The 21,583-nt window shown below is 39.9% G+C and overlaps 1 protein-coding gene across 1 annotated transcript in view; it reads left to right on the forward strand.

Moving 5' to 3' along the window:
• Window positions 1-1,063: 1,063 nt before the first annotated feature.
• The window catches only part of LOC122843244 (inactive phospholipase C-like protein 2), a 36,403-nt gene continuing 15,883 nt past the window's right edge, over window positions 1,064-21,583 (forward strand). Inside the window, exon 1 of the mRNA XM_044137857.1 lies at window positions 1,064-1,701. Within this exon, the coding sequence (XP_043993792.1) occupies window positions 1,438-1,701 (264 nt within the window). The 5' untranslated portion in view covers window positions 1,064-1,437. The remainder of the gene's footprint in view (window positions 1,702-21,583) is intronic.

The following is a 21,583-nucleotide window of genomic DNA, read 5'->3' on the forward strand; positions in this document are numbered from 1 at the left end:
AGAAGAGAACTTGAATTGACTAAAATAAAATTTGGAATCATGGTTTTAAACACAGGATCAGGTATGACTATTTATACATCCACTTTTAGTTGATTTAAAAAAAACAAAAACATATTCAACCCTTTTAGGACGGAAGAAACCACCAAATGAATGCTTTTATTTTCTTTGTGTATGATCAAACTCACTAAATCAGTGGAAGATCAAACACTTACTTCCTCATTTGTAACATCTAGAATTAGCAGATGCTTCTTTATCCGCCTAAATCTGTAGATATATATATATATTTAAACATCAGTTGGATAAATATAACTGATGAAATCTGCAGTCCGGCTGGAGCCCAGAGAATCTTACTTTGTTCAGTTTTCATTACAGATATGTTCCTTCAGTTTTATTGTTTTATCCCTGAGCAGTAAAAGCCCAGAGTCTAACCTATTACAGTTATTTTATTATGTAAATGTGAACCTGATGATGAAATGAGGAGAGAATGTCCTCTCTTCAAATTAAGATTCAGTATTTCAAAATTCCGTACTGAAAAACAACGTCTCATAGGTGATGTTGAGCCTAATTTGTCCAAGTGTTGCAGTTGTCAAAATAAGAGATTTTGTTTCTTCTGCAGAGCCCCACAGTCTGGCAGAGTGAAAATTAGGGCGTTAACATTCTGTCTGTTTGTGTTCGCACCGTGCAAATTAGAAAGTTCAGCTGAAAGATTTCAAGAAAAGAGCTACCTCATTTATTTTAGATGGCAACTTATTAATAATGATGTCCAAACAGTGGCCCACATTGCAATTTTGAAGTAAAATCAGTGGTGTAGGTTTACAGTAAGGTCAAGGAGCTATATGAGCTTATTCTCAGGCAAACAATGCTGCCAGCCAGTGGGTGAGGATGTGCAGGTCCCAGATGATGAGCTTTCTCTCACCCCCAGACAGTCCGTCCATAGAAGCCTGTCTGAAGCAGAGAAGAAAGGCGAATTAGAAAAGTCATCGACATCATCTTCATGCTTCAGACAGCGTGGAGGGAGGGTTTTAACGCGCAGCTGGAGAGAGGGGAAGATCAGCCCCCGAGCTGCTTAAATTCTCTTTACGCAGGCGCACACTCAGCTGTGAAGGAGATGTGAGGAATGTTTGATGGTGACGGACTGGAAGGTGTGTCGCTTTTAGCTGTTGCTGTCGCCCCAGCTTTGGTCGCCTCCCCCCACCTTTCAGTTAGAGAGAAAGAGGGAGGGAGGGAGCGAGAGAAGCAGACAGGGTTGGGGGGGCAGAGAGAGAGAGACAGAGAAAGAGAAGTTTCCTGTCCTCTTGGTGCTACACTGTCGCCGATCGTTCACTTCACACGATGGCAAGCCTGCGTCTGTGTGCGAAGCCGCCGCTTAGGGATCCCCGTTACCTCCTATGAGAAGCGACAGAAAAAAGGTGAAAACAATTAAAAGAAACTGTCTCCATGTCTGAATTCGGGTCACATAAGAAGAACGACGTCGGCCCACCGGTTGCTGCAGGCTGGAGAGCGGCGTGCAGCGGGGCCAGCTCCGGAATGAGCGTGGAGGCGCACCGGGGAGGAGAGCCCGTGTCAAACGGAAGCTGCAGCGCGTCGGACGCCGTCAAACGAGTCCAGAACGAATCCGGCCGCGAGTCCCCGACGTGGGAGAACCCGGGCTCGGAGTCGGCTCTCAAATCAGCGATCCCTCGACGCAGCAGTCTGATCAAGGTAGGTCATCACTTCGGTTAGGAGGAAGAAGCTCTTTTAAGCACAGATGTTTATGGGGTAAACGGAGCAATCCCGAATAGATTCTAATAACGGCAGGCATACATGCCACCCAAAACGGGATTTAATATAGATGCATCTTCAACAGAAGCCATGCATGAAGGTTGTGCTCATGGGAAAACACCACGAAATGAAAAACAAAGTTAGATTGGAGGAACCCTCGAGTAATATTAGACAGATGAGTTTCATCACACACCTTTCTTCCAACCCGAGATAGGACCACCACTGTTATTCAGTGAACGGGCCTGCTGTCAGCTTTTTCTTTGCACGTCAACCAGCAGAATAATCAGTCACACCATCTCTTCACATGTGCCTGCTGCTTTTGAGGAAAATTCTCAACATTTTGCTGAACAGGTCAAGAAATATGATGCTAAATGTGGAAAGCGATGAATGATCATCTTCTCATACAGCCAAATATGTCATTTTAAAAGCTAAACGTACTTAAGTCGTTCACACAATGCCTTGCAAAAGTGAAACTGTGAAACCTTTTTACATTTTGTCTTGTTACAACCACTAACTTGAGTGTATTTTAGTATAATTTTGTGACTGGCAAACATTAAGTAGTGCATTAATGTTTGCACTATTGCACTATATTTTTTTTCATGAATGAAAATATGCAAAGTGTGGCATTTATGTAGACCTTTGCTACAGAAAATGCAACTAACAGTCTTTAAAGCTTGCCGAACTAGTAAATAGAGTCCACGTTGTGTTTAGTATAACCTGTAAAAATAAATAATAAATAAATAAAAATAAATGGTTTGTGCTAGTCACCACAAACCATACTGGTGGATGCTGCAAATGTGTTAAAAGGTATTCTGAAATTTTGGTCAGATAAGACCATGATGTAGCTTTTTGGTCTTTACTTTGTGTGATGAATATGCTGTGTGGTGGGAAAAAAACTGCACACAGCATCCCCAGTGCAAAACATAGTGGTGGCAGCATCATGCTGCTGGAAGACTTACTACTTGCAGTATTTTAGCAGAGGAAAAAGGGAAGAATTTACTAGATGACCCAAGGTGCCATTTCAGATAGTTGAAAATATGGGTCATCAGAGTGTCGATTTGGGGCTGTTTCATACAAAACCGTGTGTACTTTTTCTTCAGCGTATCGTTCTACTGCGTGTTGTTCTGGTGGTAACATTAATACGTTTTTTAAAAAATGTTTAAAGGGCATGAATGCTTTTGCATATATTATTAGATGGCAGGTATTTCTGCTCATAAGCACAGATTTAGCTGACAGACGAAGTGGAGGAACTGAAAAGTGAAGTCATCCACAGTCCATTTTGATTGTTGTGAGAAATTACATTCTTTCTGCCTTCTTCAGTTCACAGTTAAACAGGCTTTGATTTAATCCTACTCCCTTGACTTGCAAATGAATAGATGTGAACTTCATACATAAATATCTCCATTCTTCACGCACCTTTGCTTTTGAATATTAACCTTTAATGTATTGCCATATCAGTATCCACTAATCGATACCTCATTCCCTGACTTTGCCTTTTACGGTTTTGGTCCCCCGGGGTCATGTGGGAGGTCTTATGGATCTCCAGCTGCAGCCTGTCTGAAGGGCTGCTGCCTGCAAAGACATGATTATTTGAACATGCCATCATCTCTCCTTCTCTCTCACTCTGTGCGTGTGTGTGTCTGAGTGATTGGCTCTGACTCAGCAAGACAGGAAGCGGGACCCGTTGGCCAATTTCCTCGTACAGTTTGTGTTGCAATATTGCTATTAAGCCATGAGCAGTTGGCGGTGACAAATCACTTTCCCTGGATCACATACACATGCATGCACATAAAATCAGACAACTGTTTCTCACCTCTTTGCCCACACACAGGCCTGCTCTCGTAGACGCTCCTCTGCTGCAGCCAACTCATAACACGAACAGTCTGAAATGGACTGAAGTTTCTGGAGCCTCACACGGAGCCGAGAGTGGTGTCAAGCGACTCCGGGTGAGGAGCGCGCTTCTGATAAACAGCGTCACGTCTGATGTTTCAACGACTTTGGAGTACCACCGTGGTGACTCACAAAGAACGGGCGCCGCTGTCAAAAACGCGCGCCGGCTTTACTGTCGTCTTTTGGCATCGATTGGCAAATGTGGGTTTGGCGGAGGTGTTTGGCCCAAATGATTCAACTGGAGCAAGGGTTCACATTCCAGTAGGAAAACAACACTTAAGCATGAATGATTCGTATGAAATATATTGGTTGCCAAGATGGCCTAGTCCAGTGTTTCCCAATTTCAGTCCTGGGGGGGGGGCAGCATGTTTTAGGTGTTTCCCTTCTGCCACACACCTGGATTGAATCTTTGGGTGATTAACAGGCTCCTGCAGTACTTGGTGGCTACAGAAGATTTCATGCAATCATTTGAATCAGCTGTTCTGGTATAGAGGCACATCTAAAACATGCAGAGCAGGGGGCCCCAAGGACTGGAATTGGGAAACACTGGCCTAGTCAAAGTCCAGACCTAAATCTATTCAAACCTTTCTTGTCACGACTCAAACCTTGCTTTTCCCAGCCATTAGCTAAATCAAATCAATGGTTTGCATGCTACTATTACCAAAAAACATGTCAGCACATGCAGATTTTCATAATGGTAGCTCATCCTTGTAATGTTAGACGTTATTAATCCAGTTTGTCCACATAATAGCACGAGTGTCTGTTTTGCTGGAATATTCTTTAAGGTCACAGTCAAGATTCTTCAAAGCATTATTGCGGGGTGGTATGTTGGGTTGATAAACAGGAAATGTGACATTCCAGAATGGTTTTTCACAGGAGTTCAGGCTTTGTTCCACTGTGCATGCATGCGTGCGTCTTCCTGGTCCTGTAGGCAAAATTAATGAGAGCAATTTATTAGTCTGTATCTCGCCCTGTCCTCTAATTTTCCCTTGTGGGCGGGGGGCCGGGCGCTGGATGGTGGTTTTCTGTCTCCTTCATTCGCGTGACGGCAATACAGCAAAAGACAGCCACTTAGGTTAAGTACGCTTCAAGTTCATCTGAGGCGTAGACATCAATTGCTCACCTCTCTTCCTAGTAAAGACACCCACTTGTTCTGACCTTTCTTGAAATAAATTATTAGAAGGGTGAATAAAACAAAAATCCTCATTTGTCCTGCCAAGAGACACCAATGGGCTATACTTGTAATGTCTCTGTGTGCTTTTCATTCCACTTAAGACGGCAAATTGGCATTCCAGAAGTCTCAGATGGTGCCTCTACTTCTCTCTTTTTTTTAATCAGGAAAGATGGGAAAAGAACAGCCTTTTTCTGTCGGGAAATCAGACGCAAATTTGAAGAGTTTGCAAAACTCTGAGATCTTAACTGGGACCATGTGCTTTGTTCTGATGAGACTTCAATTAAGCTTTTCGGCGACGAGCACTACAGCGTGGATTTGGGGCGAAAGAAAAGATGAGTGTGAGGAAAACGACTCATGCCGTCTGAGCGGTGTGGATGATCTGTGATGCCGATGGATAGTTTTTCTTCCAGAGGCCATGGGAACCTTGTCAGAGTACTTGGATTCATGACATTTTTGAAGTACTTGGATATTTTATAGGCTTCAGCAGAGGAATAATCAAACGCACATGGTTAGGTCAACAGTCAACACAAATCTTTTTAGCGGAAACTAAATCAACCTTTATGGCCACCTGAATCTCTAGGTCTGAATTCTACTAAAGTGTGATGAGTTGAAGAGGGAGAGTGAGGATAAGGGAGAATCTGGGATGGTCTACAAAGATCCTTCCTTCTGAACGGTCCAACGGTCATAAATTGTTATTGGAGCAAACCGAGTATCCTTCAGTTGTCAAAAATAGGCTGTTCAAATTATTAGCTGGAGGGTTGCTGGAGATAATACACTTCTAAATTCTTTAGTGTGAGATTTTGCCACTGCAATAATCTTTTAACTTTTTTTGTTTTTCTTTATACAAGTCTGGGGTGCCATATGTGTGGCCTGCATTATATATGCATGTCTGGAAGGGGGAAGAAGCATTTTGCGTCTGTGCCTGTTTTCCAGCCTGAAGGGGGAAGCATTAACTGAAGGTAAGGTGTCAGCACAAATCCTGGGGATGATAGCAGGTTCATTTCAAACCCTGCCTTAAGCTGTTTTAACTGGAGTGAGTAAGAGGCAGGGAGGGAGTCAGGCTCACTGCTTGTTGTCCTGCAGCGAAGAGGAAATGGTACTGTTATTGATGTAGTTCTTCTTTTTTCCTTTTCATCTAAATTAAGCATTTTAATAAAACTAGCATTTTGGTTTTTTTTGGCATAAATCTTCAGGACGTTTCTTTAAGTAAACTGTAATGAAGTGAAGTGGTGCAGTGAATCACTCAAGTTTGGCCTTTGGGGTGCTTGTATAAATATGTCATTTTCTCACATGAACCTGGGAGCTTTGCTTCAGGATTACTAGTAATTCTAATTTGCTGGCGGTAAAGCTTGGGAGCTGGGAGGCTGTGTCCTGCAATAGTTGTGTACTAAAAGATGCAAACAAAGTCAAGCTAAGCCAGGTGTCCCCGAGGCAAGTCTGGTCTCTGAGAGCTCCTATCCTCCAAAGTCTAGATGCGATTCCTTCGCCAGCACCGCAGACTCAAAAAACTGGTTTGTTACAAGGCCTCTGCAGAGGTGAGTGATGTGCTGGTGAGCGACTTTAGCCATTTGTGTCAGATTTGTTGACACAAGGTGCATCTAGAAGAGCCAAGTGAGGCCAAGGACTGAACTTTGGCACCACTAAGCTAATATTGTGAAAATGGTTAGCCAGTCGTAGTATTCTTACACTTCTTTCAAATTGTTTACTTCTTGTCTACCACATTTTTTTTTTGCTACTGAGCGTCCAAAATGTAGCCACATAAAGGATGTAAAAATGGTGGGGGTTTCTTCAGTAAGTTCATAGTGTTGTTGGCATCTTAAGTGTCTTTCTGAAACATGCGAAGCTTAGACTTGGACACCCTTTTCTTAAATCAGTATGTTTTATGAAAGGTCTGCGATAAAATAATGACAATAAAGACAAGGTTATTTTTGAAGTGAGCCGCCCTTCCAGCTTTATTATGCATTGTAGTGATTCTAGGTGGCGCGTGTGATCAGCTGCCCGGGAACTCTAAACCCAAAACACACTGCAACTGTGGCGCCATGCTTCATTTACCTCCATTTCTTACTAACTGAACAGCTTGTGCATCTGTTCGACAAGACCAAACGGATTCCTGGACTTCAGCCAAGTGTAGTTTTAAAAAAAACAAACTTTTTTTTATGATGCTTTAGGAGGGAAAACAACTGATGAGGCATAACTTGTCAGAGGTGTGCTTTAACTTTTAAGACAGAGAAATGTCAAACATTCATTCTCTCTAAATCTTGTTCCACTTTCCAGTGATTCCACCCATTTGATTTGTCACCTCTGTCAACACAAAGCAACTGAAGAGCCTGCTTTCTTCAATAAAAGAGCCCAAAATGTATGCAGGATTTTAGGCTTAGAGAACTCCTGTTCCCTCATAGGCCTTATAACCTTAGCTTGCACTTACTCACAATAGTTGCACCTGCAGATTCTGAAAAACACTGTGAATCTCCTGTTTGAAATCTGTTTCGGTTCATTGTGACGTAGTTTCCAGCTGGGCTAAACAAAAACTTTAAAAGTTTTCTTCAACATGCACAAGATGATAACCAATATATAATCTTACAATCTAAGTATAGTTTGGGTTAGAGGAAGGGCCTCAGGTTGGGTGACAAGGTTATGATTAGGGATAGGGCATGGAAGAAAAAAAAAATTCAAAGGGTGAGGGCTGATGTTTGTTTTTGAAGAGAGGTTTTATTTATTTATTTATTTAGATTTTATCTTTTTGGTAACACTTTATTTGAAGGGGTGTGCATAAGACTGACATGACACTGTCATGTACATGACTTAACTCCTGTCAGGAAAATGAAGAAGTCTTCATGAATGGAAGTGTCATCTGGTAAATAATGACACTTGCAATGCAAAGTTGACAATTTTAATGGATTGTTGATGCAGGTTTAATGCAACGTTGTATTAAAAGTGTCATTATTTACCAAATGATGCAAACTTGACACTTTGAATGGACTTTTAATACATGTTTTAATGCAGCTTTGCATTAAAATGGTCAAAATTTACCAAATGACACTTCATGACAACAGTTGTAAATATTCATGAAGACTCCTTCATGGTCGTGACAGGTGTTGTGTCACGTTTATGACAGTTTCATGTCAGTCTTATGCAAACCCTGTCAAATAAAGTGTTAGCTTATTTTTATCTAGTTTCATAGAGCTAGATATGTACTTCTCAGAGGTATTGGAAGCGAACTAGCTATGTAAATCCTTTTTTTTTTTTTTACCCATCATTCTCTTGAAGGCTCCAATAACAAACTCGACTTAGAAAGATAGATTTTCTTCAGATGAACTTTGCCTATGAATCTTTTTGTTTTGAGTTGCTAAAGTGATCAAACAAAAAGCCATGCCACCTGATGCCTCGCTCATGATGTTTAGCATCAAAATTGCTCTTCATTAGTTCTCTTTGGCAAAGTGTCATGGTGCATTTATTTCATTACATTTTGTCTCACAAACCTCCATTAAAAGCATGATTTTAAAAGCATCTTTATTTCCTTTTGGTACATTTTTGTTCTGTGTTTGTATAAAATCTTAATCATCTATAATTATGATCTTTAAAATGAATTCCAAAATTCAGACGTGTGGGAAACAAAAAGTGACTCCAGGGCAGCTTTACAGGATGTGAATCACCACAGTCACTTCCTCAGAAACACGACAGCGCCAAAGACCTCGGAGTCCATTTCTTTTTCTTTTTTTTTCTTTTTTTTTTGGCTCTGTGGAAGATTTTTAACTATTCAATCTGTTTTATTGAATTAGAACTTACTGGGGGACCTTCCCTGATTTTCATTTACTCTCTGTAGAAACCAGAGACTTAATGCTGCAATTCAGCAAAGTTATTTATTTTCTAATAGGAGAAAGTACATTCTGTCTAATACCACAGATCTAAATGGTTTTTACCATGTAATTATAGCTCAGTTAAATTGCCAAAGAGAGATGTGCTTCACTCATAGTTTTTTATAGTCTTAACATCTCTGATTATATAGTCTGTCCATGGATATCTCCCGTTCTGTTCTCTACAAAAGTCAAATCTCTCTTGGCACTTCGATCACCACTGTCACGCTCACCATCGATGCCTGACTGCCTGTTCTTGATGTCCGCAATTGCACCCGTGACGCTTGTCAGCTATAACTGTGGTTAACTCTCTTAGAAGATGACCTTTTGAAACCAACCCTTTTGTGTTTTGTTTTAGTTGCTTCGCTGCATTGTTGCATCTGTTAGCGATTGTGCATACTTGTCCACATGGGCCATCAAAGGGTTGGAGCGTTAAAAGAGCATCTGCTGCTCTGCTCACCGCGAGCGCTGGGGTTTATAGTCGGAGACAGCAGTTGAGACTGCATGTTCACCACAGTTTCTGTAGCTCATAATTGCTGTACTCTGAGCAGATTGACCTGACCACACTGCTTCCTGGTCTACCTTTATCTGAAAGCTCGGTGCATGTGTCACTCACTCATTTAGATGAGCTCATTTGAAGTTTTAGAGTCTGCCAGTTAACCCACTCTACTACCTTGCGTAGGCTTTCACGCCTCTTGAACCTTTTCACACGTTATTATTTCTTTGTACAAACGCATGCAGAACATCTGCGATGGTGCAACACAGAGTGGAACATGACTGAATTTAGTGTCTTCTGAATAACTCGGGAGGTTTATCGGTGAACATTAAATGACACAAATTATTTAATTCCTCCTTCACGGAAAAGAATAAAACTGCTGTTGACGATAGAATGGACAGAGGAAACAAAGCTTGCGATGAGACCAACATTTACATTTTTTTGAACTATTTTCAAAATGCTGCATGTGGTAGAACATTAACATTGTAGATTATCCCTGAACACACCACCCCAGGATGAATTGATGACATTTGCCTTTGTTCAGGCAAACCAACCCTTTTGTGTGAGAGTATTTGTCCAATTGGTTGGACTATTACAGGCCTTAATGTCCTTTTTTAGATTTTATTTGAGAGTGGTGTGGATATTTAATGGTGAAATAAAAGAATTGGAAAAAATTAGATTTTTTATTTTTTTTTCATCATGTAACATAAAATGCGGCCTAAGTTAAATCATAATTCATTTATGAAAGTTGCCCGGTCAAAGCCCAGAATTAAATCCAATTGAGGATCTGTGCCCATATTTGAAATGCGATGTTCAGACTGACATACCCTATTCTGTCAGTCTGACTGAGCATGAGCTATTTTTGCAAAGAAGAATGGGCAACGGTGTCAGTCTCTATATGTGCATATCTGGAAGAGACATACCCCAGAAGACTTCCAGCTGTTACTGCAACAATAGGTAATTTGACAGGGCATATATAGGCTTAGGGAGGCTGAATCCAAATGTATATTAAACTTTTTTTATTTTTTATTTTCTTTTGTTAAAAAAAAGGGATAAATCAAACTTTTTTTCCCCCTCCACTTCAGAATTATTCTCTACTTTGTGTTGGTCGATCTCATGAAGTCCCGTTTAAACCCCAGGTCGGTCGTGACAGATAGCCGCTCACACTTAACCAGGTTCTGCTTGAGGTTTCTTCTTCTCCACTGTCTCTACACGCACGCCGAGTCGGAGTGAATACTGCAGGTCAATGACTGCAATCTGATGGGGTTGGTTAGACAAAAAGCGTCTGAGCCAGTGTTAATAATGAACCGAACGTAGCTTACCAGTACATAATTGCATTTTTTTCCGCCTTGTTTGACCTTGAGAAATAAAGTAACCATAAGTTACTACAGGTCTTGTTGACATTTTTCTTCCTCTGCTTGTGCTATGTTGTATCGCTTTTCACTGGCCAGTTGGGCTAAACTTGTCTGACCTAGCTAACCCTGTTTGGACAACAGCTTTACTGTAAAAATTTAAATATTTGACTGCACATACCATCAGATTTATAAAATAAATATTCATATGAACAAGGGAGAGAGCTGAGAAACTCTAGTTGCACTAATCCTCTTTGAGAGTGACCTCTGTCTGACGTTGTGTTGGGTCAAATCTCCAAAGAGAACTAATCTGTTTTTCTACGCTGAGGTCATTCAGATGGATGCCGACTGCAGGCTACATGCTAACTATTGATGATGACGGTCCAGTCTTCAAAAGAACCCAAACTATTCCTTCATTCTATATCGTGTTGCACAGGTTTAGGGGAAATGTGTTTGCTGAGCTAAATCTTTAACGTTGCCTTTGAATGCACAAAGTGCTGGAGAGATCTTCCAGGAAAGGCATCAGACAGGTCGAGATGTTTATCTGTTAATCTGAATATTTCTTGTTTTGAAGCTAAACATGTGCGGACCGTAAAGCTGGGTGTCATTTTGCTGTCTTTGCCAGACGAATAGCCGGCCACTCTAGCAGGTTTTTACCAGCAATCTTTATTCATGAATCACTAGAGGTTCTCTGATCACAAAACATGAGGAAATTTAAAGTTTGAGAGAGCGCTCTGCTGACAGGTCATTAGTTCATCAGATCGTTTGCCTGGAAGCCAGCTGTTGATCTCTGACCTTAATCTCTACAAGCTGATTCTTCACATTCCTCTGTGACTCCAACTATGGCATCGTCATGCACAAAAAGAGAGTTTCGGGTCAGTCGATGTTGCGGCGAGGCGTTCTAATAAACGAGAAAGGTGAGGTTGTGGAGTCAACTTTTTGGCTCCAGCTTATTATTTGACTCATGTCTTGATCCTCAGACAAAGTTAATGACTGTGAGGAGCACCCCAGCAAAGCCTTCTGGGAGTTTGAGGTGGCTCAGTGTGAAGAGCTTCAGTGATTTTTTTTTTTTTTTTTTTTTTGTACACTTTAATGTTTAGCCATGATGTGTGTTGATCCTCTAACCCAGGGGTGCCCAATCCTGGTCCTCGAGAGCCGGTGTCCTGCAACTCTTAGATGTATCTCTACTTCAACACACCTGAGTCAAATAATGAGGTCATTAGAAGGACTCTGGAGAACCTGACTGCACTTGGGAGGTGATTCAGCTGTTGGATTCAGGTGTGTTGGATTCAAGTGTGTTGGATCAGGGAGACATCTAAGAGTTGCAGGACACCGGCTCTCTAGGACCAGGTTTGGCCACCCCTGCTCTAAGCATTTCATGAGAACTGCCGTGACTGCCGTTGACCCGTAGTCATTAAGATTACAGATGGACAGCTTTGGAGGGATATCGTGATAATGGGGAATGATTTTGAACGCAGCTTGTTTCTCTGAGTTACTTATTGCTGGGTTCAGCAACAGCTCCACTTAAATCACATGACGAGTGTCAGGTGTTTATGCTTAAAAAAAAAAAAAAATTGGCAAATCCCAGCACCAACATTAACAATTGTATGACAGCCCTGTAAGATTTTACTTATTTCTAAGCTGTGTTTTTTTTCCCCCATGGTTGTTGGAGAAAAAAAAAACTGTGAACTGCTTGAAAACGTTTTCAGAAGACAACTGCGTTTCTGAAAAGTCTTGTTAATTACTAGAACTGTTAATTCTGAAAGCCCTGCTTGTTTGAGGCTTTTAGAACCAAGTGCCATGTTTTATACTGTATCATTGTATCCTTTTATCAAGGCTTGAGCTTTGTGTGGCCATTAATCGAGTCACTTTACAGTGGTTTAACTTTCTAAAGGAATAGGAAGCTTCTCAGTACAGATAGATGCTTCTTCCTCAGGCGCAGCATCTCAAACTTCTGTGTGGAGTTCTTCAAGGATCCATCTTAGAGCCACAATTATTTCCCTTAAATGTTGCACCAACGGCTTGTCATTCAAATCTATCTATGCACTTCTAAAATATTATTTAAAGTTTTATTTAAACTTCCATCTCAGTAAAGCTAAACTTTAGGTTATGGCACTTAGGAGAACAAATCTTTTCAGTGTTGTGCTTGAGTCCTTTCTGTCTAACATTCAGTCTTCTGCCAGGAATTTGGGCTTATTCCTTGATTGCATCTAGAAATTCATGAAGCAAATCTGTTCTGGTTTTTTTCTTTTGTTTTGTTGTTTTTTTTTCAGCTACCTCTCTTTAAGGTAAAGCGCTCTTTTCTTAAGACTTTTAAAAGATTGATCCTTGGCTCTATTCAACTCTCCTAGATTATTGTAATTGTAATTTTAAGAGGTTTTCTCTTGGGAGGCATTAGTCAAAAATACTTTAAGGACGACGTAGTTGTGCAAAAGAAGGAAAACCTCAAAGTGCCAAAATCATCGTTTTAGGGCGGATCCCGAGGGAAAGTCTAACTCCCTCTGGTGTAGACTTTAAAATTTGTTGTCCTGGAGACCTCTGCATGCACAAAGCATAAAACATGTGAACACATCCCTTGAGACATAACAGTGATGTATTAAAGCCTTTGAGTTCATAAGCTGTCTTCAAAAGTTAATGCAGTTTTTTCCAGTGAGAAAGAGGAAGTCAAGACAGATGTGGTTTCAAAGCAGTGCATTGGAAACCTAACCGTCTGGCACTGTGTAAAGAGATTAAAAAGTGCTCCGTGACAAAAACTATCTGCCTGTACGTTGCTACAAAAGAAAGTCATCATTTATAACAAAATCTGACCTGGATTTTGATGACATTCATGTAAAATCTTTACTACCCAATGTACTGAAGTTTTGACTTTTGTAGCAGCATGATAGCTTCAGCGGAGTGCCTCAACTCACATGCAGACCTTGCCTCATTTCAATCAGTGGTAGCATTACCTCTTCATTACGTCACGTTTTTTCAGAACAATTTTAATGAAACTGACTCGGGTTTGCGAAACTAAGGGAATGTCTAAACCACGCAGGATGCCAACGTAAACCCTGGAGTTTGTCCATCCTTGGGGTGTTTGATATTGGGTGGCCGTGCAGTGGTTGTGCAAGCCTCACTTTTCTCCACATAAACAATCTCTGTTTTAACCATGAAGGTTTAACCACACCGTTAGGGGAGCTTTGAAAACGTTATTCTGGACAGCATCTGTCTCACCATCTGTCTCAGTGAATTCGTTTGCAGTTGGTTTCCCCGCAGCAATACGTCGTTAGACTTCAACCTGAGAAAGTGACAATAATTGATAGTTTATCCATTATTTAGATTTAACACAGTTTCCTGACATCAGCAGATGAATGTATTGACAGCACACACCTAAAAATTATTCTATTTTTCTTTCTCCTGACTTGATGCACAAACAGCTAGAGTGGCATCAGTGGCCTGGCTGTTTACTCACTGCTCAAGCTCTCTATGTTAGCTTATCTATGTTTCCTGCACAGATGATCTAAGTTGCAAAAGTAATAATAATAAGTTGCATATAAATTTGACAAACTTCCATTCAGTATAAAATATCAAACTCTCTGCCTCATGCCAAAGGTTCATATGAACTCTGTGGAAACAGGCTAGGTGTCAACATCTGTGTACGCTTTTCTTTTCTTGTCAATTCCCTTTATTTTATTTTTTTATTTTTTATTTTTTGTCTTGGAGGAGGGCTTTTCAAATTCTGTATTTGCATAAACAATGGTGAAAAGCTTGGCTATATAATTTCTGCATTCAATATTTTTACATTTTTATCGCCCCAATTGTATTTACCCTTCTTAAGGTAAATGCAATTATAAGTAAAGACCAAGAAAGGCTGTTGTGGCAGGATGTTATTTTTCTGTCCTTTATTTTCTCTGTGAATAAAAAATATTGTTTTTCACCAGGTTAACCCTTGTTGAGTGTAAATTAATTAGGATTGACCGGTGACATAACCTAAAGCATAGCTGCTGTTGCTTAGCATCTCCACAGTTAGTTCCTCATGAGTCAGGGTTGTCCTATTGTTTAGCGTCTTGTGTAATTCAGCTTCTTTTATTATGATCCTCTGCAGACGTTTCTGCCGAGGACGTGTGTTGTAGACGTTGGCGCGTCGCTTCAAAAAGTTCTTTCACATGCACTCTTTTATTTCTAACAAAGGAAAATCAACCCCCCACCCAGTCGGCGGTGCTGCGCTCTCGGTTGAGTGCCTTTTTAAATAAACGGTGTTGTTAATAATCAGTTATCTTCTGTCAAACAAACAACTCGCCACAGGCGGAGCTGTTCTCACATCCCCACCGATGTTCTCCGCTCCCACCTAGCAACTGTCTTTCCCTCTCTTTTTGTCTTAATTAGTGGATCAAAGATGCCACCCACTAATGACCCACATCTTGGTTCTGCTGACTCTGAGAGGCTATAATTAGTGATACAAGCATGTTGCACACAAAGGCCCTTGTGAAGCAACCTCTATGTGCCTGTTAGCTGCTTAATGAAGGCACCAGGACAATCTTTTTTTCTCATTTTCTTTTCCACACAAAAAAGACACTTTCCCAAGTGGAGCCTAATCTCTTTTGTGTAAATGTCTCATAATTTTTGAGTTCGACTTTTCTCTGTGTGACGTGTTTGTAATCTTGCATTCTCCTTTGTAACAACCGCATCCTATAAGCTGCGCCTCTTAGTCTCTCTTACATTTCTACATTTATTTAGACGTCTGTCTATCTGTTCAGTGTCTCAGTCTCATGCTGCAGTGGGAATAGCACGCTCATTAATGTCCATGTTCAGTGAGCATGAAACGTATAACTATTTCACCGTATTTGCAGGAGAATTTCAGGAAACGCAATCAAATTGATTTTATTTTAACAGAAAAAAGAAATTGTTTCACTATTGCTAAAATAATGCACCACGTTAGAGTTTGAATATCATCAATGGCAAAATATTTATTCTCATCTTGATACATGGACTGAAAACGCCTGTCTAATTTAGTAGCACTGAATTATTTTGTAGGATACAATCATTTTGTTACCATTTAGCTCTTCACAGAGTTACAGAAGTATAACAAGCTGATATTGGTTGATTAATTAGTCAAGCTATCTGCTCTGGCTGACTCCTGAGGACTTAGAGCCAACAACTCCTCATGAATTCAAACATGAGCTGTTTTGTGCAGAGATGGTGTCCTGCATTACTATTTTGTAGCGAATTGGCTAATTGCCCTGTTGTTTCCTTTCTATTATCTTACACCGGTATGTCTATCATCCTGTGACCTTTGACATTTACAAAGCATTTCTGGTCCTCACAACTGCTCCCCACTAGGTAGTTTCAGAATCAAGACAGAATTTCTTCTGGGACATTCTGTCTACACCTGAGAGATAGTCGTGCACGAACGCAACCAGCAAATTGTTTCCATCACGCCACGTTGCCCAAAAGCCTTGAGTCACTGGGTTGATTGTAATAATAGGAATCAGTTGAACAGATGTATAAATTGGTCAGTGAGAGTAAATGTAATAAAATCCAACATTTGGAAGACTAAAGTCAATACCAGCAGAAAAACTAAAATCTTTGTAAGGCTTTCCTGGCAGTCCCACCTTTATGACTCACTTCAACATTATCTTTTGATGGGCCACTTCCTCTGGGGTTGGCATAACTTATTCAAATTAGCTTTCAGTTACAACCTTTGATTTGTCTCTGTGTCCACAAGACTGATAATCTGGTTGCTTTTATCAAAAATGCAACTCAGGAAGAAAGTTAGCATTTAGCATCTCAAAACATAAATAAATAGGTGTGTATATATATATATATATATATATATATATATATATATATATATATATATATATATATATATATAGTTAGTTAGTTAGTGGCCTAGAGGTTATCAGCCCAAGTTATGTTTAGTAAAAACAGTAAAAGTAAACCCTGGATTTTTCATGTTTCCTAGAAGTTTAGGTTACAAGTATAAATCCTTTTAGCAGCAGAGAAAATGCTACTGCATTCCTTTGTAATGCACTTAATAAAGACTGTTTATGTAAATTTGAACAATATTATCCTGTGCTATTCAGCTTGTAAAATATGCTAGTAAAATATTGATGGCATATTTTACTAGCATATTGTAGCTAGCATCCTAGCTACTATATGTAAGCATATAGTAGGTAGTATGCTAGATAGCTACTATATGTAAGCATATAGTAGCTAGTATGCTAGCTATTTAAATAAGTAGAAATGCAACGTCTAACAAAATAAAAATTAAAGCAAACGCCCAGAAAGATATTAATTTTACTTTCAAATTTAATAGGACAGCTGTACCAGCTGTGAATGATATTTTGTAGAGCTCAAATGCATGTTTATTAAAGACATGACAATTTTATTAACATTTATATTAAATTCACATCTTTAAAATGTGCATCACAAAGAACAAAATGAACTTAAATGACGATATTAACAGTAATTATGCAGGATGAACTAAGAGCTATTTAAGTGTTTATTAAATTAATGCCTTCTAAGCACATTTGCATCATTTTCACTACCAAATCAAATGTTGTCAAAGAGAAAATGTATATGAGTAAATGCTAGAAATAGAATATGTTCAACATCCATGTGTTTTGTTGCAAATTTACAAAAGAACCTTTGGAACCATGGCTCTGAACTTGTTCTGCATCACATGCCTGCGCTCTGTGTGAAACCTAAAAATAAAACTCATATCTAGATTTGAGAGTAAAGTGGGTTTCGCTTGACAGTTTTTTTTCTTTTTCTTTAATACTCTTTCTCTCCCGTCTGTTGTCGCTCATCTCTGCTCTCGGTGGAGTTACAGGAAGCTCTCTGTGACTGGCTGATGGGCTGCTTCCTGTTTTGAAGCACACTAGCGGTTTTGACGGCTTGTCTTGCCATGTGTGAGAAAACACAGAGCGTCTGTGATGCAGACATGTCGTACAAGGAACGGGCGGGAATGAAACCTGAGTTATGTCAGTGAATGGAGAATGATTTTGTTTTTAGTTGTTGTTGTTGTTATTACTTCTGCTTTCGTGTTGATGTGGGAAAATAAAAATTATTTCACTCTGTTCAAACTGTTTGGCCGCTTGCTGGCAAGTGGTGGACCTTTAATCTCATCTAGTGAGGGTAATTTATTCAGACCAAGAGATGGTGTCATGCATTTGAGCTTCGTCGCTTTCAGGCTGTTTTTTTTTTGTTTTGTTTTGTTTAAGTTGTAAGTCAACTGGGGCTACCATTAAGGGCCGTGTCTGCAACTTAAAACTAAATCCTGACTGCCAATTGAGGCAGACATTCTACCCTGCGTTAAAAAATACGGTATTACACAATAATGCACACAGCTAACAAAAAGTTTGAAAAGGATTTTAAAAAAAATAATAATTGAGGGGAAAAATTTTATAACATAGTTCAGTTATTCTTAATCTGAAAAACTAATTTTAGAATAGGCACTCACTAATTTTGTCACACGTCTTTATGTGCTTATTGGACACAATATTCAATACTTTAGCTCTGCTCTTTATAGTTTAACCTGTTATTACCTGGTCAATCAATTAATTTAGTTTTGCAAAAGGGTGTGAATCGGGGATGCTGTTCACAGCTTGTCAGCTCTACAGTGAAAGTTAACTGTAGAGCTGGCGTACAGGCAGTGCTATGTTGAATATTTAAGCTGAACTAGATAACATTTTATTACAACTAAATCAAATTAGTTGAATCTGATTAGTTTGACCACATTTATGCATGTAAATTAGATCTGTTTAGAGTGCATATTATTTTGTATTTTCACAAAAATCCTAAAGCTGGGTGAATTTAAATGATCTAATTCACAGGTGTCAAACTCCGGTCCTCAAGGGCCGCTGTCCCACAGTTTTTAGATGCACCACAGCTACAAAACACTGGAATGAAATGTCTTAATTACCTCCTCCTTGTGTGGATCAGTTCTCCAGAGCCTTGCTAATGACCTAATTATTCTACTCAGGTGTGGTGCAGCAGAGACGCATCTAAAAGTTGCAGGACAGCGGCTCTTGAGGACTGGAGTTTGACACCCCTGATCTAATTGCCATCGAAGTCCATGATTTTTATTCCATGTAATATTTCCAAGCTACCAAATCTGACTTTGCAATAAGCAAGGCTAAGGTGGAGATGCTTTCTATTAGCCAGCTGGCAACAGGTGGGGGTGGGGCTGAAATGGATCCCCCTATGCTCCATACAGTTGTATTAAACCCTAGTTATTTTGAAACGTGTAATTGATACAACGTGAAGCGGAACAGCAGGATGAAACATTATTGCGGTTTGGAAACTGTGTCGTCTTGTTGCGTTGATTTACATTGGTACCCAAAGCTGGCTAACATCTTGTTTAGAAATTGTATCCTTTACCTCTGCAGGATTTTCATCCTATTACTTATTAATGTAGGACAGTGTGTAACCCACTTGTCAGACATTTGGACACCGCCGGAGATGGAATTACTTGTGCTGTGTTTCTGCTGGGTAGTAAATGCTTAGTAATGATGCCTAATGGAGCCACAAAGGTGGCATTCTTCAAACACACGCGAAGAGGAGCCGTGGATTAAAACTGACCTTAATCTCACTCTTGCTAGCAATGCAGAACTGCAAAAGATTAAAAATGTGAATGGTGGTGGAGCCGTAAAAACTATGTAGAGGTTTGTGATTTTAATTCGAATGGGAGTTTTCCCTCTGATTATTATGTTATTTAAAATTAAGTGGGGCTAACTTTCAGAGCATCACCCCCGATTAGCTTTTCACACGTCCCTATAAATTACTCTTGTACTGTTTTTTTTGTTTTTTTCCTACTTTAGAGCTGAAATTAGAAGTGTCGCTGAGGCACTCCAGCAGGATTTTAACGAGCTGAAAACCCATCAGCTCATTTTCGGGCCGTGGCTTCACATTACTAACGTGTTAATGCGAGGCTTGTTTTGGGTTCGGAGAGTTGGAAAGTGACAGAATCCCTCCTTCTCTCTATCACGCCGCAATTAAATTGGCTGGGGGAGGGGATCCTCACCTCAGCTGCAGTCCGTCTGTCTCTCCATCACACCCTAAAGGACCAGGCAGGTATATATTTAGAGTGCAGTTGTTGCACTAAACCCTCTAAATGTTGGGAGCGCTGCTCCTTTGCAAAGGTTCAATTAACTGTGTGAGAATCTGTGATGCTGAGCCGCCGTTCCCTCTGTTTTGGGGGGAAGAGTCTCATCCTTCTCATCTTAATTCATGTTCTTCAGATGAATCGCGGCGCTGACCCGCCCCTCTCCTCTTTTTATCTGTTGTCTCTTGTAGCCTTTCATATCCCTCATGTTTTTTCATATTAACAACTCTCTCATGTCGTCTTCTTCTTCTTCTTTTTTTTTTTATTTTACATGAAAGGCACAAGTGCTCTCGAGGTGAATATGAAGCCTTATTTGAATGAAACCAGAGTTATGATGATGATGGGGGTACCGTCAAGTGTCCACAGATGTTCACCCTAAACAGGAGAATGCATTAGGCTGACTTATGCTGGCCTCATTCGCCTCCTCAAAAGTAGAAAGATGCATCAGATTGTTGAGAGGCAACTTGTTGAGTAACCCAAATGTTTAGATTAAAAAGTCATTATTTTTAATTCTGGATCTGCATAACGCTCACAGTATTTTGGACCACTCAGAAACAAATGTAGCAAACATTTAACTTATATTTTGCATTATAGGGTGATCAGAGTGTTTTTTCCCTTTTTGACATTACTCCATCACTCTTCAAAATGGGAAGAACAAGAGTGCATGCTATGCAAGGAAGACCGATCCATTTGGATCTTTTTCATTTAGTGACATTGGAATGAGATGAGTTCTACGTCGACATAAACTGAAAGGCCACTCAGAGGAAGAAGCCATTTGTACAAAAGCAAAATAAGAACAGATTCCACTTTGCAAGTGCAATCAGACAACAACGTTCATTTTTACAGACATCTGATCGAACAAAAGGTAGAAAATGTCTGGCCAAAAGGAATGTTGTTACATTTAGAGGAAAAAGGTGGAAACTTGTAAGCCTGAGAAGAGCAACTTAACTGTGAAACCTGAGAGTGGCATCATTGTGTTCGCTGCCGGATGGACTGGTGCACTTAAAAACAAAAAAGAAAACAGATGGCATCATGAGCATTAGGTGAAAATACTGAAGAAACATCTCCAGAAACCTGCACAGAAAGTTTAAGCTTAGCCACAAATTAGTCTTCCAATCGCAAAATTACCTTCAATCTAAGTTATTTACAAAGTGGGTTGAAAAGAATAAAGTGTTGGAGTGAATGCAAAAAACGTAAACATTTGTTGGCAGATTTGAGTCTGTATGATCGCCTCTATTACCAGAGTTCTGTCAGGAAGAATGGGCCAAGATTTCACCAAATTAATTACGGGAAGGTTAAGGAAGGAATCTAAAAATGTTATTGTTTCAAAGGACCATTCCAGCAAATTTGTCGGCTTCTGAATTGAGGTTAAAAACATATTTTTGATAAATCACTTGCTGGAATCTAGCAACTGAAAAATTTCCTAGTCCTACCTAACCCAAGCCAGAAAAACAACTGTTTTTAGTGCTTATAAACATGTCATCTAATTTCAGCTGTTGAACTTAAGAAAAAAAAATAAAAATCATAATTTAGGGAACGTGTAGGAGCGCTACAAGTGATACAAATCAGAATGTAACTGATTCTACTTCCTTTTTATTTAAATTTTGGTCTTTTGAAAAGCTTCAGTAAACCACATTTATGCAGTGAGAGAGCATTTTTATATTTGTTACACCCTGTCCTACCTGCTTGACTATGTGGGCGTTTTCAGTGTCTCCCGATGTAATTACATTACCCTGCTTATCCAGTCTCAAACTAACTTTACTTAGCACTTTGATTGGATTACGTCTGGACAAATGCAGCCACAATTAAATCATTTTTGCCCACATACTACATGTTCTTAGTGCGAGGCTCTTTGCGTGGGCGATGTCTAATAAGTCGATAAATCAAAAGGACGAGCTCGGATAAACGGATTGAGCGTCGTTGTGGATGGGGCAGAATTAGAATGCGGTGGCCTGCTGCCTCCTGTCT

The sequence above is a fragment of the Gambusia affinis genome, linkage group LG14 (genome assembly GCF_019740435.1).
Source record: "Gambusia affinis linkage group LG14, SWU_Gaff_1.0, whole genome shotgun sequence".
NCBI classification, from domain to species: Eukaryota; Metazoa; Chordata; class Actinopteri; order Cyprinodontiformes; family Poeciliidae; genus Gambusia; species Gambusia affinis.